At 35.2% G+C, this 21748-nt stretch overlaps 1 protein-coding gene across 1 annotated transcript in view; it reads left to right on the forward strand.

The window, feature by feature from the left end:
* Nucleotides 1-21380, forward strand: part of TBC1D15 (TBC1 domain family member 15) — a 37593-nt gene extending 16213 nt beyond the window's left edge. Inside the window, exons 6-17 of the mRNA XM_026100372.2 lie at nt 2517-2619; nt 3592-3789; nt 5267-5395; nt 7365-7468; nt 7785-7879; nt 9259-9375; nt 12253-12353; nt 13090-13189; nt 13574-13671; nt 18687-18803; nt 19279-19365; nt 20005-21380. Of these exons, the coding sequence (XP_025956157.1) occupies nt 2517-2619; nt 3592-3789; nt 5267-5395; nt 7365-7468; nt 7785-7879; nt 9259-9375; nt 12253-12353; nt 13090-13189; nt 13574-13671; nt 18687-18803; nt 19279-19365; nt 20005-20211 (1456 nt within the window). The 3' untranslated portion in view covers nt 20212-21380. The remainder of the gene's footprint in view (nt 1-2516; nt 2620-3591; nt 3790-5266; nt 5396-7364; nt 7469-7784; nt 7880-9258; nt 9376-12252; nt 12354-13089; nt 13190-13573; nt 13672-18686; nt 18804-19278; nt 19366-20004) is intronic.
* The last annotated feature ends 368 nt before the right edge of the window (nt 21381-21748 follow it).

Genomic DNA, 21748 nt, shown 5'->3' on the forward strand with positions numbered 1-21748 from the left:
AAAACAGTGTTTCCCTTTGGATGGGTGAAGAAACTGTATGAAGAAGGGCAATCATAATGTCCTGTGTGTCTCATTAAAAGAAGGCAATGGCTTGGTGCTGTGTCGTCTGATACAGCAGGTGTATGTTGGGGTGTTCAAGAGCCTTACCAAGTGGAGCTGCCTGGTAAGATGAACAAGAGAAACTTGAGGGCAAGATCAAGCATTTGGGATGTGTTGAGCTGCTTGGTACTGCTGCCTGAAATGGTCCCGAGTGTTGCAGAATGGAACATCAGGTGCTTTGAGAAATTTAAAGTAAAAAGCTGAGGCAGCCATGGAGATGAAATTTGAATGAAGCTAAGCGTTGGTTGAGCAGGGCCTTCCAGTTTTAGTTTACTTACTTAGATGTTAACTGGAAGATAGGAATCTACTTTGGACCAAAGTCATTTCTGTGGACTAGCCATGAATTATGATTTTTTTTTTAAAGGGAAGAAAAAAATACGCCACATGACTTGTGGAAGTGGCAAGCTCCAGTCTCTGTACGTTTTTATCCTTTCCTAATAATTTTGTGCTATTATGCATGTAAACTTAACTTCTTCCCCTAAAAGACATTTTTACTCAGTTTTCTGGATGCCATACGCAAATACTTGTTAATGTAATCACTAGTAGTTCCAACCTCTGACATATATATGGGAGTATTGATGTTAAGGTACAGAGTTTAGCTGTTTTCTAAAATACCTTTCTGTCATAGGTATTTTTTCCTCCACTTTTACTGCCTCAAAGGCTTTTGCACTTCTCTAACGTTGTTCCTTTATAAAATGTTAGGTCGTTGCTGAAATTGGTATGTGTAAAGTGGCTGAACTGGAACAAAATATTTGTGATTTGTTGCTTTGAAGACTATATACTTCCTCGTTTGGCTGTGCAGGTTTAGTACTGAGAACAGTACTATGCTGATGGCATGTTCTGATCTGGAGTATTATATAAAACTATTTAATAAAATGTCTAAACTTGCAGTTTGTTTTGAACATTAACCAGGTAGCTGTCCCTAACCAAGTAGCTGCCCAGAGGGAAAGTCTAATTAAAATGGCAATGTCTTACAAACTTTTTGTTCTTGCAGTTAGGTAAAGCATAATACATGACAGCCTTTGCACCTGTGCTGCTTTTTAGCAAAAGCCAGTTGAGCTTTATTAACTGTTGCTGCCTCAGAACTATGACTATGGTGTCTGGCTGTCTCAAAATGAGATCTTTTGTTGGATTTCATATCCGTCAGCGTTAAGTGTGCTGTCATGATGGAATTGAAGAGAGATAAGGTTTATTAGAGTTCTTATCTTCGACTTTAATATCATGGTAGATGATGCAGGTAGTAATAAAAATAAAAGTATTTTTTCATTCAAAGGCTGGACATAGATTTAAACTTTATGAGAGAGCGCAATAGAGAAGGTATTTTATAAATGTAAGGTCTTTGCAATGGCTTAAAATCAGATGGCTGAAGTTCTTAGCTTTCCCCAGTTTAGCTACTTCACTTCAAGGCTTGGATATCAGATTGGCTGCAGTCCCTCAGCTCCCTCTGCTCTATAATGTATGGAGAGAACCGTGGTGGTTCAGGAGCTGAATAATGAGTTGATCAGGTATTCCTGCCCAAGGAGGGGAGCAGAGATTGGTGGAGAATGAGAGCAAAAGAGTAGAGTAAATACTAGGAGCAGCACAGTTTCAGCTGTCTTTTTTTATCCTTTACATCTGTCTGTGCAAGTCTGTGAAAGAATAACATCTTGTACCAAAGTGTAAGTGTGTGTGAATACATTGAGTTAGGTCAAATCAAGTTGGTCTAGCTTTTGGAGTCTATGCAAAAAGACATTTGCACAACTGTAATGAGATGGTTCTCTTTCACAGTATGTCTATGGTGTTTATAAACTCTATCAATGTGAATTTTAGAATTGCTTGGGATGACAGTAGCTGTTGTAATACTGTTGGTTTGAAATTTGTTGATTCGGATGCATTCAATGAAAAACAGTTTACATTACTTAATATAAAATGTTTTACAGGATTCCTTGAGGTAAGATTTACTAACTGATAAAAAGAATTCCTTAACTGTATGTGGTGCCATGGGCTCTTTTCACTTCCTATGTTATGTTAAAGGTGTTTCGCCATATATGTGTTGAGACCAACCATATCTCACTAAATTTCCTTTCCTGTATCACCTGTTTTTTTGTTGTCAGATATAGGAAGTGCTGTTTATTCTCAAAGCTAACTTTGAAAAATTATGATACTATACTGAGAAATTACATGTGGGTGACAAAGAATGAAAGGTATAATTCAGAATGAATATGATGATGACTAATCATATGACAAATGAAAGTCCTGTTTTGTAATGTGTTAACGTTTAGACTTGTGCCAAGAGCTAAGAATGATCTTGCATCAAATCTATTTTCCTTGCAAAAAAACCCCTGAAATGTGATTTCAAAAAACTGTAAATGTTCTAAAACATTTACAGGAAAAACTGGTACTACTTATAGAAACTCTATGCTTTTATTTTATTGCAGATCTCCCCAGGATAAAAGAATTCTTCTTGTGAATTCTCAGAACAAGTCTTTGTCTCAGTCTTTCGAAAATCTCCTTGATGAACCATCATATGGCTTACTACAAGTATGTATTGTCTTTGAAATATTTTATCCCAAAGACTTTTTTTAAAAAAGCTTCAATTTCACCTAAATATTCCCTGAATCATTAGCATTCTAGATCCATTGTGTCCTTAAACAAATGCTTACTGTAAAAGTCCACCTATTTATAAGGCTTTTTTATATTCTTAGTCTCTCTTAACCTCCATACAGTACTGACTATTTCAAACCTATTCAAATTAATTTTGCCTGTGATTGGGTACAGCTAGCTTTGGAAATGGGAAGGAAAAAACCCAAAATATTTTAACTAGAATTCTCTAAATTGTTCCTGCAATAAATATTCTTTTCCTTTGTATTTTTTGCCAGTCTTAAAGGGGTGCTGGAAATATAGCAACGAAGGACACAATATTGCCTAAAAGAATTTTTTCTTGAAAGTGTTGATCATTTGGGGGTTTTGTGGCCTCGTGAAAGTCAGTGGCAAAATTTGCAGTGACCTTGACTAGGGCCAGAATTTTGTCCCACTGATTCATTTAAGAAAATCTTCATAAGTGAATTAAATTAGTTTCTGGACTCAGTGATCAAAGATAGTTTTGTGCAAGATTACTTGCAGAGTTCATGATGCTTCAAGATCATTTCCTCTGTGAAGGCAGAGCAGCTAGGCAGAAGGAAGACTTCTGGGGCATTAATCATTGGAAAGTAAATAATAGATCTGATCTGCTTTTACACATAGGTCAGATTTTGTCTGCATACTACTATCCAATCTTTCAAATCAATTAGTGGTAACTATTAATACTTAAGATCTTACATTTACTCTGATTTTTATCCTAATGTAATGAAGGTACTATATGAAAGTACTGATACGTGAACCTTTAAAAGCTTTTGAGACTTCCTTTGGATGTTACCTCTCTTTCTGTTTTTTTTCTTTGTTTACTTTGAGTATAAGCATTCCAGATAATATGAGGCTTTTCATATTTTATTTGTTTTCCTTGTTATAATGCAGAAACTGAAGAAAGATCCATACACAGCAACAATGGGAAGATTTTCCAAAGTCACAAACTATATTTTTGACAGTTTTCGATTAACTGACCCTTCAACTCAAAGACGACCACCGTCAGAAATGGCAGACTTTCTCAATGATGCTATTCCAGGGCTAAAGATTAATCAGCAGGAAGAACCAGGATTTGAAGTCATTACACGAGTGAGTGTGTAAATGGAATATGAATATGATTCAGACGCATAGTTTCTTTTTATGCACACTTTTAAAGTAATTGTAGGACTTGAAGCCTGGTGAGTTACACCGTTCTGCTTAGTAATTGTGGCATGTGCTGTCCTACCTTTTATTGACCGGTGTAAGATCAGGAGCTGCTACTTCCACAATATATATTATTTTCATGCATGCAACTAGGAATTAAAAAAAATTCTTTGCTTTGAAAGAAGAATGTTGTTATTGCTGCAGTAGGGGCTAAAAAGCTCCATATCTTACAGATTCACTACCCTACAAACTGAACTGACTCGTTTCACATTTAGTGTCTCACTCTGCGATCAGACAGATACGTTAAGTAAAGTGAGGGTATGCAGGTTAATATCTAGATCTGATGGCTAATCACTTTAACATTTCAGCTTGTTTAAAGAGGACTGAGAATATTAAAACAAAGTGTTTAATTGGATGATTTATGTCCATGTTATATAGATGTACAGATTTGTGTACGGCTTGAACCAAATGTAGAAGGAACTTGTAATTAGATCATGAATCACTTTGTGTGGGCTTTTGGTGTCTTTTACAGATAGGTGGATAAGATATATTTTTAAATGCTTGAGATTACTATTTAAGCAACTGACATGTTTTTAGAGCATTAAATTGTTTTGATTGCTATTTTCCTGAGCTCAAAACAGTCTTAACTTAGTTGTGGTTGTATGAACTAAGCAATTTGGACTCTGAGAACTTGCTACATAGCACTTAATCAGTTAATTTATCAGTGAGGAAAAATATAATGAATGGTGCATATTAAAACTTACACTGACCTACATGTCTTAATTTGCTAACTGCCTTTTGACTCCTAAACAGTTGTAAAGGAATTGGCTTTGTGATTGCCATGATCAAAATTTTTTTAGAAAATAAGGAATTACAGTCTACTGAACTCTACTGTGCTTAAACATGTAAGTTGGGAATGGAGAGGCTAACCTCTGAACTATGAAACTGGCAGGTGCTAGGAATTCTGAAAGCATGCATAGTGGGTTTGGGGTTTTTTGTTTGTTTGTTTGTTTTAAGGGGGCAGTGTGCTTAAATTGATCTTCCAGCTGTGTTCTCCAGTTTTGGTAGGAATAATATCCCTGAACTTGAGTTGCTTTTCATCTCTCTTTCAAGATGCGCTAATGCATGTTAGGAGCACCCTTTTGAAGTGAAGCTCCCTATTGTCCCTGTTTGCTGTGTTGCACATATCTAATGTGCTCCAGTTGTACGGGACTATTCAGTCTTTTCTCTTTTGGTCCACACTATTGTCTAATGTAGACACAGCCTTAGATCCTTAGAGTCCCTAACTAAGGTATATTCAAGTGAAAATGTAGTTGCACTGAGTATGAAGAAGCAGCAGCAAGCTTAGTACTATTTATGCAATTGTTTAAAAATAGTGAAGTATTTCAATGGGATTCATATAGCATCTTTGTTTGTGTTTCAGATTGATCTAGGAAAACAGCCCGAAGTTAGTAGAAGAGAGCCTGTGTCAGCTGAAGAATGGGCTAAGAATATGGATTCTGAAGGAAGAATTTTAAATGTCGACTACATAAAGCAATTGATATTCAAAGGGGTAACTTGTTTTTCTGAATTCAGCAAGCCCCATGGCTTGCTTCTGGCCCTTTTTCTGTTCCTTCCCAAACTCTGGTTATGCTGTTTTCATTAAACTTGTAATCCTTCAGTGCAGGACTTCAGGCATGAACCAGTCAATACTGCTGGAGAGACTTTATAAAGTGTGATTTAATGCTAATTGAATACCTCAACGGTCTTACAAACACACAGTGTTGTACAAAGAAAGAAGTCTTGTGGTGGCAGGCTGAAGGGAATGAGTTGAAAATACAAAGGCTAAATGATTGAGAGGAGAGATCAAAGTGCCTTTCAGGGAAACTTCCATGCTTTAATGCTAGGACACTAGGCCCTCTTGTTTTGTTTTGTTTTAAGGGTGTTTTCTTCTCCTCCTCCAAAGCAGGCTTCCCTTTTTTTGCCTAATAGTTTGCCTGGATTTGGCCCTTATCAGGGTAGACTGATCACTTTCACTGATTTTTTTTTTTTTTTTTTAACTATGTTAACTGAGGTTTTTGTAATGTGAGAGTAAATTCAGTGCAAAAACTTTTTGAAAACTTTAATTATACGTAATATAGTTATTCTGCCTAACGTTATTTCACTGTCTGTGTTGTTTTTTTTGTCGGAATCCAGCAATCTTAATTCATTCTTTGTACGCTTGTATGTTTACAAGCATGCAGTCTTGCATTCTGGGAGTCTGAGTGGAGGCAGAGAATGTGTGTGTGTGGTTCTTTTATTTTTTGGTTTTTTTCCTAGACCTATGCATAATAAGGAAGGCACTGGAAGTGAGGAGCTAAAATGAAGCCCTTTTCAGTTTGTGACCAAAGTGCCTGGTTAAGGACCATTTGCAAGCAAGAGAATTATTAAACAAAAACCTTCTGTCCCAGTACCCCAGGTTCCCTTATCTCTGTTGTCTATTGCCTGAGATACTAAGTGCTCAATGCTATTCTTGACTCAATCCTGAAAAAATTCTTGTATATTAAGTGCAGATCTTCTTTTAAGGGGGTGGTGGGGAGTTATAGAAGCTTCTCTTGAATCATTTGCATTAGATGAAAAGTTTACTTACTACTTGCATAGAGCAACAGTTTTCAGTTGTTACTGCTATTTGTTGCACTATCTCCCTTGCCTTAATTTAATGGTAAATGAAGAACTATGGTGAGGAATCAAACATTATGCCACTAGCATACAAGCTGGCATTGGGTGGGTAACTCTGAGCAGAAGTATCTTGTTCTCATGGTTGTACTGTAGGAGTTGCAAGAATTTCTTCTGAGAGCAGGATAGGATAGGATATGTTTGTCATATACAAATGATGAGCTTTACTTGGAAAGATTTCTGACAAGTAGTATCCTTGAATGGGCATTGATATTTTTTGTTATGTGGAAGGTTCATCTGCACATTGGCTATCTTCTGTTAGATGAAAATATTTTTTATTTAAAAAAAAAGTAGTCCTTGAAGGTCAGTTTGTGGAGAGACCAAAAATTTGGCAATTAAAAACAGCATGATGTTTAAATATATAACTTTAAAATTACTCGTTTTGTAATATCTGTAATGTCTTTAAAGGCTTTGTTTCGAGCAGTAAGGCAAAAATATAGGAAGAAATATCATTTGTAAAGGTTTTTTTTTTCTTTTTTTTTCCTTGTAAGGATGAATGCAGTGCTTCTATGGTTTTCAGGCCATGTGAAATCAATTTTTATTGTGGTTACCTGACAAATCGAAGTAGTGTTGCTGCTTAGCAGGTGCTAGTAGCTAAATGTTCATCATGTTCACTTCCTCCTGTTTCCTCCAAGTGTGATACATAGTGAGCAGATAAGATTTGGCTAAAACATAAAATGAGGAAGCTTACTCCCATGTTCCTCTAACTTAAGACTGCATAGAAAAATTTTTAAGTTGTTGTTTTAAGAAGTGTTGCATTACTATGGGAGAGTTTCCTCACAAAATTGAAGTCTTTTTATTAATGTTTCCTATCCATTTTTCCCTAGGGACTCTGCCATACTTTAAGAAAAGAGGCATGGAAATTTCTTTTGGGGTATTTTCCTTGGAATAGCACTAAGGAAGAGAGAGCAAATCTGCAAAAAAGAAAAACGTGAGTATGGATTTTTTTTCCTCCATGTTACAAAATACGTTGAAAAAACTCCTTTTTTTTTTTTTTTTTCTTCCACAGAGTGACGTAGAAAGCTTTTTGGAGGGTTGAAAGACAACTGTAATATTGTTGAATGCAGTGAAGTGTTTGACAGACCTTCTTAAAAAGATTGTTATATTAAAATAAAAATATTGTATTAAAGAGCTGTTATCCCATTTGTGCAGAAGAACAAACAGAAGAAATAATTGTTTTAATAAAAAGCAATAATAAGGAATGTAATAATTGAGCACATTTTGATTTCAAAATGGTCTTTTTTCAGGGATGAATATTTCAGGATGAAACTGCAGTGGAAATCTGTCAGTGAGGAACAGGAAAAACGAAATTCAAGATTAAGAGACTACCGGAGTCTTATAGGTAACTTTAGATTTAGAAACATACCCAACTGTATAAGCTCATGCACCTTTACAAATCAACGTGAAGCTGAAGAGTAACCTTTTGAGGAACCTGCATGAAGAGGCACTAAAACCCAACATGCTGGTATTATCAGAGCTGCCAAAATTTCATTATATACTTAACACTAAAACTTTTTTAACTGGAGCAATTCAGAGCTTTATATCTTAGTGTTAAATATTGCCTGGATCTTTTTTTCTTAATAGCAAAACCTTTTTGTTCACGTCACTTCATGACGTTTCAGTTGGAAACTTTGTTAAAACAATGTTGATATAGTAAGAATGTGACAGTTCTCTGTTTATATTTTAAATTTCCTTGCAAGCATTTGTATATGTGCATTTTGTTTTTAAAAAGGAAAAAAAAGGGCAAATGAAAAAAAATTAAGTTTCACAAAGTTCTGCTGACTGTGTTAGTAGTCTGTGCTCTCAGTTCTCTTTGGTAGCAGCATTGGATACTAGTTTCTGGGATTACCAAATAGTTATTTCTGGAGGTGGATAAGATTTGAGTGATGTTCTGAAACATTGGCTACCCTTATTGTAGCCTGTTATTCAACAGACATGCTAGGAGTCAAGAAAGATTTTAGGTTAGTAAACTATCTTTTTAAAGCATGTGCTTAAATATGCATATCCATATTTATATATACATATTCTCAGAGTTCAGAAATGACTGAAGTTTCATTTCTGTCGAAGCAGTGCTGTTCATTAAGTGTTTGAAATGTGGATGGCAGGTTTATGTTGTAAAAACAGATCTGAAACTACAGAATTACCATTTTTTAAAATGCCCTCAAAATTTTGCTTATTTTATCAGTCTTTAATTTCACATTATTAATGAATCTGCTCTGTATGTGTGTGTATGCCTGAGATGAAACAGGCAGTTTAGACTCAATAAGGGTTATAGAAACTTGGTAAAAAAGAACTTGCTGTAATGAATTACATTGGTGTGTTTGAGCTGATGGTGTGGTAACTTTCCCACTGTGGCTTATGCTGCATCTCATAAGTATTGTATACTTACATAAAGTTGTTCTTAATCCCTTTAGATGTAAAACATTTTCAGAGTCATAATCAGGAATTTTTCCATAAAAGTACTTAACATTAAAAGAAAAAGAAGTTTGAAATCTGTTTATAAGTGAATCTTTTTATTCCAGGCAGGCAGGATCTTCTTACTTTTAAAATATTCTTTATTTCAAAATGACATTCAGTGCTACAGTTGTCATCTTAAACACTTCAAAGCTTTGCAACAGTGAGGGGGAAAAAAACCCAGCAGCTTAAAAAATATACTGAATTTGTTAAATGTTGGCTTAGAACTTGTTTTGAAAATGTCTTAAATCTGGACTATTTTCTTAGAGAAGGATGTAAACAGAACAGATCGAACAAATAAATTTTATGAAGGTGAAGATAATCCAGGATTGATTTTACTTCATGATATTTTGATGACCTATTGCATGTATGACTTTGACTTAGGTAAGTTGTATTCCTGTGAATTTAAAAGCCTTTTAATTTCCCATTTAGTTTTGCTTATATTAAGGCCTGTTAATGCACTAGAACTTTTATTACTTACAATGTTTTCTATAAATGTCAGGTTTTATATTTTAATAACACAGATAACTTTGTTCAGTATCTTATTAGGCAGCAGAGAGGAAGAAGGATACTTATCACAGACACATTCATGCAGCAGTGGAGGTTGGATTAGGAATTAAGTGGCAGCTTGTCTTCACTGTAGCCCTGCTGTTTTCTGAGAGTTGAAGCAGTCTTGCTTTTCAAAGTTTAACTGGGTTTGGGTGTTCAGTGCTTGACTGTTACATCAATTTTTTAGACTGTTTATACTAATAATCATAAACCAGCTGCCACTGCTGTAATTAAAACTCAGCATGCTGATCCAGCTGTTTGTAAACATGAATGTTCTTATGAACGCTTTTAAAGCTGGTTCTTGAGAAGTACACTTAACAGTCTGTCAAAAATCATGCTTTAGTGTATGTATCCATTGTGGAAGGAGCAAGAACACATAACATCTTCTGTTAATCAAAGTGTAGCTGAAATGTCTAATTTTTAACTTTAATTGTATAGGAAAAGAGGGAGAGAATACATGTTTTTAATTGGTTCCCTCTCCTTCACCCCTGGCTTTGGATTTGGCTGTTCTGTATTTGATTTTCTTTTTTGTGTTCTGCCCCAGAAAAAAGCGCTCGGACTCTGAAAGCCCATCTCATGCCAAATTTTGAAGGCAAAAAGTAGGAAGACTTCCTTAACTGTTAGTGAACTTGCTGCAGAGTGGCAGTACTTGTCAGCTTTTGTCCTTTTTCTCAAGTCTGAAAAGAGTCTTGATGTTAAATTGAGGAGGATGGGGGAAAAATAAAACTGATCGAAGCTGTTTAAGAAACATTGCACTATTCCATATGCCTTTCATGTTTCGGCCTGTATTAACACACAGTGACATATATCTTAATGGAATTAAAGCACATTTACCACCCACTCTATGAAAACATTTAGATGGCTTAAATATAGGTAGTGGTTGTCTTCTATTTTATAAAAAAGCAAGAAGAGTGGAAATAGGCTGTATTTGACATAATTGTATCTACCCAAGGATTCTAAACTACTCAAAAGCATGGTAATAATGCTTGTTTCTTTTATCCTTCAACAGCAATTGTAGAGAGGTCTGGGTAGTGCTGCAAAGTGCCATCTGGGGCACGGAACAGCTGCTGATAAATAATTTTATTTGAATGAAATTATTACCTGTTTTTTCTTCCCTGTGCCTTTTTCTGTTCACTTCTGCTCCCTATTTTCACATTCATTCACTCAGCCATCTTTTCAGTGATTCAGTTATTGCTAAGAAATGAAATGAGCAAAGCTTGAGCCTGACTGGGAAACGTAACATCATAGTAACCAAGCACTAATGGTAGACCTACAGATCACTTAAGTCCTCCCTTATTTAGGGAGGTCAGTAGCAGTTGAGGCAGTAGGTACGTTGACTTGAGATCGGTAATAAGGTAGTTGGGAGCATCAGGAAGACGGGGGGAAATGAGCTCTAAGAATCCTTCTCCTCTACTCTTCTTAATTATGATATTAATAACAAACAAGTTGGAAGAAACATTTAAAGAACTAAAATTCTGAAAACATGGTGCATACAACTAAAACTTTCTAGCTATTTATAAAAATGTCGTGCCCTAAAAAGGAGCATTTTATTCTCCAGCTATGCAAGCTTTTCTCATAGGGCATATGAACTTGATCCACTGTTTCTAGACACAGAAACCTAAAGGGCACTCAGGTCTGGATACTTGTTTCCTTTATGCTTCTCAAATGTACTTTGCTATTTGCTCCTTTCTCGGTTTGATAGAGAGTAGTTTTTCTTTTCTCTTGTCTGCTTGATTACATAGCTCTTGCGGTCTTAGGCATTGATGGATTTAAAATAAAATCCCAAATGTGTTCTCTGCATACTTCTGCCTTGTCACACAAGTAACCATCTCGGGAAGAGTTTAGGATGCACAGGAGTATGCAGGATCAGGTCCTCAATATGAAATAGTTTGAAAGTGATTCACTGTTCTGAAAAGAGATAGTTATGGCTCTTGTTCTCCAAACAGAACAGTCCCCCTCTCTACTTATCTAAATACAGTAATCCTTAAAGCACAGTCAGTGCCAGAAAAAAAGAAATGGTAAGTGCAGAATTTTCTTCACTCCATAAAAGCTGTGGCATTGAATGTCTTCTGGGATTTGAAACTTGACATTTCTCCTAATTGAATCGAAAAGAAAATCTTCAGTTGAGAGAGGAGGAAAAAAAAGGGGGGGGGGGAACACCTTAAGAGATGTTAAATATATGGAAGAAAGCAATCAATTAGAGATGGAAAAGAGAATAACAATTAGTGTGTATTTGTGATGGTGTAAGTTATATATTAAATCTTAAAAATATCAGTATTTGCTTTTGAGCTAAAACTCAGTGATTTAAAAATGGGACCTTTTTTATTACTAAAAATGCATTCCTTTGTCTGCTCAATTGGTACATATTTTAACAACCACAAAAATAATGTGTTTTATATTTTCTTCAAGTCTGCAGAAACTGCTGTTAAATCCTGTTAGATCATCTGGATCTTGGTTATTATTAGTGCAATTATTATTACTAATGCAATATTAGTGTCTCTTTATTGGTTGTAGAGTTGAAAATTACAGTATCTTTACCAACTTTTGGACTGCAAACAAATGTTTGTCTTTTTTCATGAAACAAATGTTTTCCTCAGTCACTCATTTGTTTCACGAAACAAATGTTTTGTGCAGTCATTTAACGCAGTTGAACTATTTAACTGTTGAATTTAGTTAAATTCCTCTTTGCTTTTTCTATTTTTTCCCCTCAAGGTTATGTCCAGGGAATGAGTGACTTGCTTTCACCTGTCTTGTATGTTATGGAGAATGAAGTTGATGCCTTTTGGTGCTTTGTATCATACATGGATCAAATGGTAAAGTATAAGGCTTGTTTAGCCTGCATAAACAGATAAGGTGTGGATAGCATGTGGTGCTAATTTTGTTGTATAAACTTCATTGTTTTTTAATTCTTTTAAAGGAACGGTCATCTTATGTTTGAAGTCAATATGCCGTGTCTGATTATTGACACAAGTTATGTGAGTTTGTGATGTTTTTACTGTACAAAGCAGACAAATCTGGTTACTTGAAAATTTCCAGTAAGTCAGCCAGCATGGCCAAGTACAAATTAGTCCGGAGTCCTCCAGTTCAGGTGATGGTTCTCTGTCAGAACTACCTTTTGGCACATGTTAAATGCAACTTAGACTTTTCTACAAACTGAAGCTTTTCTAATTGTGGTGAAACAGCATGTGACTGGTGTGAGAATAATAATAAAAAAAGTCTTCTCTCTGGCTTGAGTGCAACGATGCTACTTGAAGGTAGGGAGAGTAGGCTGATATATGGAGTATAATCTATTAGGTATGAAAATATATAAAGAAATTGTTGAAGAAATGTAGGTCATTGCTTTACTTGAAACTTTCAGCCAAAGGCAGAAATATCATTATATACAGGTACAGTCCTTTAACTGCTTCATGTGTTAAATGTTTAAAGAATGAGAACCACTACTGCCATGATAAAATATTTGTTATAATTAAACCATAATTTTGAGATCTACAGCTATGTTATTTGAATTAATATAAATACCTGACAGTGCTGATGTTTTATTTCACCCAGCATCAGAATTTTGAAGAGCAGATGCAGGGTATGAAGACACAACTAATTCAGCTGAGTACTTTGCTTCGCTTACTAGACAGTGGATTTTGCAGTTATTTAGGTAGGTGTGTTTGTCACACACAGTAAAATAAAACAACTTAGTGCATTCTGTGTGCATTGATATCCTGACCAGTCTTTGAACCTATTTTTAATAGTAATGTTATATGAATACAGGACTCATTCATTCCAGTAATTTGACTTTGTATAATTTTTGTAAATTAAAAATACATAAAAGACTTCAATAACTGCTCCATACATATTCAAAAAGGGCCATGTTATTATTGATGTAAATATGCTATCCCCTGCCAAATATCAGTGACTGTGAGGGGCCTGCCTTCTCAAAAATCAGTGATATGATTATGTACCTGTAAAGTGTATGTATTTTTTTTTCCTACTGTCTTAACCAAATTTGGTGTTTATGATATATATCAAATTTTATTCCTAGAATCTCAGGACTCAGGCTACTTATATTTCTGCTTCCGATGGCTTCTTATCAGATTTAAAAGGGAATTTAGCTTTCAAGATATTCTTCGACTGTGGGAGGTAAGATATTTCATCTCTCAAACTCCAGCAGTCCTTGGAGTTCTATAAAATATACTACTTCAGAACAAAAGCATGGATTATTATGCAAAGTGATTAATATTCTAAAAGAATTAAAAAAAAAAATCAGAATCAGTGCAATGAGATGAGGACATACTAGCATACCTCATGTCATCTTAGCCCAAAGAGCAACTTGGGGAGTTAATGAATAAAATCTTTTAAAGATCTGGTGAGAATAAGTTGGCTTTTTCAAAAAACTTTGAAGAGGCTCCTTCAGAAGAGGCTTTTAAGTGAAAGTAGTAAGTGTAGAGGTACCAGGTGATTCTTTTGTGGAGAACAGTTTACACTAGGAGAAATAGCATGATTTATCTCTTTGACTGTTAATTCCTCATCCACCTGACATTTACCTTGATACCAGCATTGGAAAGATACAAGTTACTTTACAAAATATGTGGAATGAAGCAGTAGAAGAGTAGTTTTTATGTTAGCAAAAACTATAAAGAGGATGATGTCAGAAGATGCAAATAAGCTTGATGATCAGGCCTCATGGTGCCAAGTAACATAAAGCAAGGCATATAAAAATGTGGAAATACTGGTAATTCCAGGTTAATGGGACTATTATTTTTTTGACTGAGGTGATCTTGAGATCCTGTGGAGTAATTAAGGCTAACATCTTCGAACATTCTGTAATTTGTTCAAAAAAAAGTGTGACAGCAGTGCAGCTCTTTTGTCTAAGATGCACTTAATGTGTTTAACAAGAGCACAGAATCCATTGAAAGCTCCCAAATGAGAATAAAGTCCTCATATGAACAGAATGAGCATTTTCTAAAATATAACATCATGTAGAGTTATGCTGGGGAACAGAAGGGTAATGAAAAGAACAGGACTGAGATGCATAAAATTTCTACTCTAATGAAAAATAATGTTGTTTCTGCTATAGTGAAAAATAATGTTGATGCTTTTTTTCATTATTTTTTCCAATAATGAAAAAGGAATTGCATAAAGAAAAGGACCAATATTTGAAACTGTCTAAAGTAAATCATTTTTAGCTATTTTATAATCAGTCTGTGGAATTTACTATCATAGTATGTTGAGGCAGTATTGTAGCTGAAGAGGACTAAAAAGTTTATGAATAACACTTATAAATATGCGAACCAGAATGTACAAACAAAAGAATTGTCTCTTATTCCAAGGCATAAACTGATAATGAACTTAAGAAAAAAATCGCTGTCCTCTCCTTCTCTCTTCAGTGTTCTGTTGCCTTCTCTCTCTCTCTCTCTCTCTTTCTCTCTCTCTCTCTCTCTCTTTTTTTTTTAAGACTTATTTTTCTTTTTGAAGTCTGTTTTGCTTAGACAAGTGAATATGAGATGCAAATACTGGAACTGACAGTTTGGCCCAAGTTAGCTATGTAATCTAAACAAAAGAATCCTTTTGTAATCTGTTTCCTTACAGCTTCCTCTATAAATAGGAGTTTTTCATGAAATCTGAAATTGATGAGAATTATATTTATAACTCTAGGCTACAGTGTTTATCACCTCTGCCTTAGCATGTGTATACATGTGCCTACACAGAAGAAATTCTTTGTATTTCTAACTCCTTCATGTATTTTTTTTGTCTTGGGGGGATGGTGGAATCCCACTGAGGTATGATAGTCTTGTAGGTTCCTTTCAACACATCGTAATGTATATTTACTGCAGATACTCAACTTCTTTGCTAGGCGAAATGGAACTGCAAAGGGAAAATCTTGTTTTTCTTTTTAAAACAAACTTAAGATATTATGTTAATATATTTATCTGAAAGGTAGCATCACCTTTGTCACTGATGTCCAGCTTACGACAGTACATTTTCCATTCATTATGCAGCTTCATTGGTATCAATGGGCTCTACATATAGGATTCATAAAAGCATGCTATAGGCACAGGAAACCATTTTCCCTTATGCAATCAGTAGAGAGAAATGAGCTGCTTTTATGCTATTTCACTGTGAAAGCATAATTCACGTGTATCTTGTAGTCCAAAGTTAGATAGGGACATGAAGGATCTTGGTCGATGGCGATGTTACCCAGTCAAGTACTCACTTGCTGGGGATAGAATGGGGAGAGGAGAAGGTTGCATTTGAGATTCTGATCCCAGCTTCCATGACCCCCCCCCCCCCCCCCCCAGTCTAATGTATATATTTCAGGGTGTTCTTTTGGATCTCCAGTTCTGTCATATAGCTGAGTTGCCTGAACCACTAAACTAGCTTTGGATACCTCTTCCGCTGCCCTTACTGACTTCATGACTTCTGTGTTCTTGGCTGCATGGTAGCTTATCTCCAAAAGAGGAATGGAGAAGATTCTTCAGTAGGCTGGTGGTTAGGCATCCACCTAAGATGTGGAAGATATCAGTTCCCATCAGGCTGAGTAGAGGCTGGACCCCAAGCCTTCCCATTTACTGAGCAAGAGTTGTAACCATCAGAACATGGTAGATACTGTGGGTAGTCATATCACCACTACGTGATACAGCAACATGCATTGGGCAGTGTGTGCGTGAGAGGGGTGGCATTCCAGCTTCTGTGGAAAAGTTGAGATACAGGTCATGTGACTATAAAGTTACGACTAATGCAGCACTTTTTACAGAAATATGAATGCAGGTTGAACTGTTCTGCTGCCTCTGTCTGTAGATGGGATTATTTGTAGTATGTTTCGGCAGTGTTTCTCAAACTCAGCCAAATGGACAGCAAACAGCAACTACTTAGATGTACCAAAGTTGAGAGTTGCTTGGTCATTCCTTCACACTGGAGACCCTCGATTAAGCAATATTACCTGGTAATTCCAGTCAGTTCATACTCTTTTCATTTGCACGAGTGAGCTGCTTCATTCTCAAGATGGTGCAGGAAGACTGGGTGGAAAAGGAAGAACCCTGAAAAGAAAATTCTGTAACAAAATTACAGAGCCTAGCTCACTCTTTACCTCCAGGATTATGCTAGTACAACTCATGCAGTAAAAAAATGGAATGATTTAGTTATAAATTACTTGCGTGCTAGCATTTATTACTAATATTCACAGGTGTTGAGGTAGCACTAGAACAAGTGAGTCCTTACTTATAAAACGTTATCAGAAAGAAATAGGAAAAAAAGTTATTAGACTTAAGTAGTACATTTTGATATTCTCAATTTCAATGCTGTATTACTGTTACCATTTTGTAATCACCTGGTGATACTGCTGCCATCCATTTATCTCCATAAACTCATGTCCATGCTCTGCTCCAAACTTGTTGCCATTTTTGATATGCCTTTCAAAAAATTATGGAACTGTCATGATGGATGCTGATTTTCTTCAGAGATAAGAAAGAGAATGTAAACATACTTGTTTATTTTTTTCTTCTTGAGGCCCAATTGAGCTTCCACTGAAGTTAGAGCTCAAAGCAGATTACTTCTTAAAGTAGACAGTATATCCTTAAACTGTAGGTATGAAAGTTAAATAGTCTATTAATGTCTAAAATGGTAACTGTTAAACAGATCTGTATTTTGGTTAGACTCCTCCATATCCTGCATAGGCATGTGTCCATCACCTATGTTCAGGTTTAGATTTAGTTCTAAGAGGCAGCCTGTTGTTTGCTGTGCTTCATTAGTGATTGCTGTATGTACTTAGTGGTATGCCTACCAGGAGAGTTTAAGTGTACTGTAAATGTGTAGGCAGTAGTTTGTTCATATGCAGGCTTGATGTTGAACCAAATCCATGTACAGCTGTCAATATTCCCTTCCTATGAAGCAGGAACAAAAAATGGTATATAGGTAAACTGTATTTGGTAGAGTGTATGCATTTTTGCATTATTGTTATTGTTTATCAGCCTATTTATATCTTATTCCTTTCTCCAGAGTGAGAGAATGCATTAATGGAATATGGAATACCTGAAAAAGATACTTAATCTAATTCAGGACTGAGTGAATTGAATAACTTAACCTTCAAGATTAATTGCACTTTATTTTAGCTGAATGTGGTTTGGATGTCTTTCAGATTCATACAATTCTATTGAAGGGCATCATGCACTGGTTATAAAAGTTCCAGTACAAATGAGCTGTTTTTGAGTTTTAAGGTTGTATTCTCTAAATAATTAAGGTAGAAAATTATTACTAATGAAGTAAGACTGACTCTTAATGAGTCTGCTTTTTTACTTCTCTTTTTGAGAGTAAAACAGTCGACTTCAATCTCTTAATCTGTTTGTGAGAGTAATTTTGAGCAATTTTTTGTAACCTTTCTTTTTGCTGTCAAAAGTATTGCCTTCCAACTTTCTGCCCATCATAAATATGATTCTTCAAATATTCAGGTTTTGTCAAAGACTCGACTCTCATGGACATGCTAAAATAGGGTATTAATATTGAGGTTGCATACTCAGTTCCAGTATACTTGAGAATGATTATCTGTGGCCTCCATGGGACCACAAATTAATGTGTCTGCCATCAGAAAACAATACTGCCACATGCACCTGCGTGTACATGTCTTGAGGCCATTTTAATGCTGAGGGAATTGGGCACCACTCTGAACTTTATTTAGAACCCTTAGCACCTTTGGGAGGGATCGCTGAGCACACCACTTGTATCAGTTCAGACTTGATGCACGGGTATGTTGAACCTCATAAAAGCAATTAAAACTAAGAAATGCTTTTTGTGTTGTTGTAAAATTATTCATCTTTCAGTAAGAGAATTTCAGATGAGCTGAAGCAGAACAAATAGATGTTCACAAGACTGCAAGTTCAGGCAGCTTAATAATATTATAGTGGACAACCTGGGGGGACACTGAAATCTTAATCAACTAAGCATGTAATGACTCTAATTTGCAGTTATCACTAATTCGCTGAAGAAAAAAAAACTTCAAAAAATTTTAGAAATACTTAGTTGGCTTCAAAAATAGCTTGTTCTTATTTAAATTACCAAGCTTGAGGGCTTACTGAAGCTCTTAAGCTTTATTTTCAACATCTGCACTCATTTTTTCAGAGGGAAAAACAAGCATTTCAAAAGAGGTTTTCATATTTTAACAGGTAATGTGGACGGAATTGCCTTGCCAGAACTTTCATCTTCTCCTCTGCTGTGCTATCTTAGAATCTGAAAAACAGCAAATTATGGACAAGCATTATGGCTTTAATGAAATACTGAAGGTACTGAATTCTTATGCATTTTTAAATATTAATTAATGCTTGAGTTAATAAAGTATGTTTATATTTCATGTTGTGGCGGAAAAAAAGGTGTATAGTATCTTCTGAAGGGTTAAACTTGAAGTGAATGCATCTTATGTGCTTTCAAAATTATTTACTTTTACTTTGTCTTCGGTAATGTTGTTTGTTACCTCTGAAAATGTGAGCTGGGGTACGTCTCTGTGCTAGGTATTTTGTCAGATTTGGAAGTACTACGAATTCCTCTTATGGATCTTGGATAGTGGTGAAAACCTGCTGTTGGATACTAGATCTTTCAGTACCTATTTGTCAATGCAGAAATGTTTAGCACTTCATAGTTTAAAGGGGCAAGCTTATCATGCGATATTTATTAGCAGTGCAGTATAGTAGTATTGTATTTTATGAAACCATATTTCACACTGTTTGTCACACTTACTATTCTTTGTGAACATATTTTTAGCATGTCAATGAACTGTCTATGAAAATTGATGTGGAATACATACTTTGCAAAGCAGAAGCGATTTCTATGCAGATGATGAATTGCAAGGTAAAGCTAATTTAAGTATATCTACTGTGAGCCTTTATAGATGGTGTGCAGCAGCTGTAGTTGTACATGTATGACATGCTAATATCTAAATGCTTGGGTATGATGTAGAGTATGCTGGCTACCTTTATTTAAAAAGTCTATTACTAAGAGTGATTAATTTTATATGGGAAATACTGTTTGCTGGAGGAAAAGCTGAATTGTGCTCTTTGGTAATGATTTCTTAATTTTTACTAGGTATGGTAGAGTACAAGTAATTTTATATTTGCACTCAGGAAGGATGAGGTGAAAGGTGCATTGCACTTCACGCATATCAAACTTTGGGAGCAACTAATTGTTCACTCAAAAATAATTTCAATAACAAAGTGTAATTATAGTTGTTTGGGCTTTTATTTTTGGGATGAAGATTATATTGTTGTTCAGGAATTGATTATTGAGCCTCTCACCTTTACTGTGTTTTTGAAAAGCAGATACAACAAATGGTAACTTTAATGAAACTCATACAGAATTAATGCTGAACGAGAGGCTTTCAGTATACTTAAATTCAGATAAATGATTAGATATTTGGTGGGGAAAAGCCATGTTAATTTTTTCATTTATTTGACTGGAGTGATCTTTTTTTCCCCTCCTCCCTCTTCATAGGAATTGCCTCAAGCAGTTAGTGAAATCCTGGGTATAGAAAGCAGATCTGTTACACCAGATTCAGATACCACAGAGGATGAAAGTGGGGCTATGTTGAGTTGTCCTGCATCATTATATCAGAGTATCTCAACACCTGTAATTGCAGCCAATGGAACAAGAGACAGCACTCAACAGACATCTGAGACACAGAGCTTGACACCTGCGTAATTACAGTTGGTGAAACTGAAGAAAGACTTTTGCTGAGCACGTTTTTTCTCTCTCCCCCCCCCCCCCCCCGCCCAAGCACTTGAGAGGTGGATATTTAAATTTGGTGTTGATTAAGCTTTAAGGTTGGAAAGAAAATCTGTACTGTAATGCTCTTGCATTAAAGCTTTACAACATGACTCAACTTAATTATTTTTGTAGTTTCTTCTACCAAAATAGCCTTTTGTTTTCAATAACATTCCTTAATATTTTTGTAGCCAAGTGCATTTTCTTTTTGCTGGTGAACTGGAAATGGATGGTGATTCAGAATGAATTTGAAAATGATGCATCTGCCGAGCTTCACATGTATTGATCTAGGACAATGTGAGTTCTTTGATTTGAGCAGATTCAAAATAAGCCAGCTGAAGCTGCTGTACAAAATTTTCAAGCTGAAAAGATGCTGATGTGTTAGAGAAAGGTCATTCTGTAAATGAAGGGGGTTTCCCTTTCTCAAATGTTTACAAAAATACTTCTGAGTATTTGTTGCTGGTTGAATGTAGATTTGAAATGGACATTTTTACTTACGCAGTTTAATGTCCAAATACTGAATTTTGTGTAACTGGGAGTGGATGAACAGTATATTTTTACATTAACATATCTTCACTTTATATATGCATATATATATTTACACACATACACATTATATAGATAAATGTTTGTGAATACTAAAGGGATAGTCGTATTTTCAATATCTGAGTAAGCTTGACTGTTCATTCATATGAATCAGTTTGACCAAATTAATGCACAACTCTTACTTGGGATCTTTTTCAAAACTATTTTCTAAATGAAGGTAACTTTCATGTGAATACATTCAGTCCTACACTTGATGTAATTTTGCAATTGATTTCTTGCAAACTTTGCTAATGTTTATCTTTGCTAATAGATTAACTGATTAATAAAGTACTTTCACTGTTTTTATGCCAGATTATTTGGAGAATCCATAAGCAGGTTAAAAAAACCCAAAAGTTATCATAATTATATTAATTCATTCTTTTGTATATGCAAAAGGCAGTGTGAGTTTATTCCATGCCAAGCTGATGTCCTTTGAAGTTATATGAAATTTAACATAACTGATTCAGTGTATTCATTATTTGGTAACTATTGTACATATATAAAATAAAAATCAAAGCTGATTTAGTGTTTTTAATTAAATCATATTTAGAGAAAAATTCTAGTTGTCTGGTGGTTGATATAATAACATGAAATAGAAGGGATAGGTAACAACAGTTAGTCCATTGACAGTATATATTTTGAATGTTTAATGAAGAGCAGTGGTAAAATCTGTTTATTACTGAGTGGAACATGTCCATCTCTAGGCTGTTGATATTGTTTATGGAGGAGTTTTCTTTTAGAGCAGTTTACTAGTACAAATGTGATCTGTACCATCTAAAGCAAATATGAGCAATACAAAAAGGCTTTAGTAGATGAATCAAGTTGTTACGATAACTTGAGACCCAATTAAACTTCTCACAACAATTGTGAACAAACACTGTGAAGAGCT

The sequence above is a fragment of the Dromaius novaehollandiae genome, chromosome 1 (assembly GCF_036370855.1).
Source record: "Dromaius novaehollandiae isolate bDroNov1 chromosome 1, bDroNov1.hap1, whole genome shotgun sequence".
Classification (NCBI taxonomy): domain Eukaryota; kingdom Metazoa; phylum Chordata; class Aves; order Casuariiformes; family Dromaiidae; genus Dromaius; species Dromaius novaehollandiae.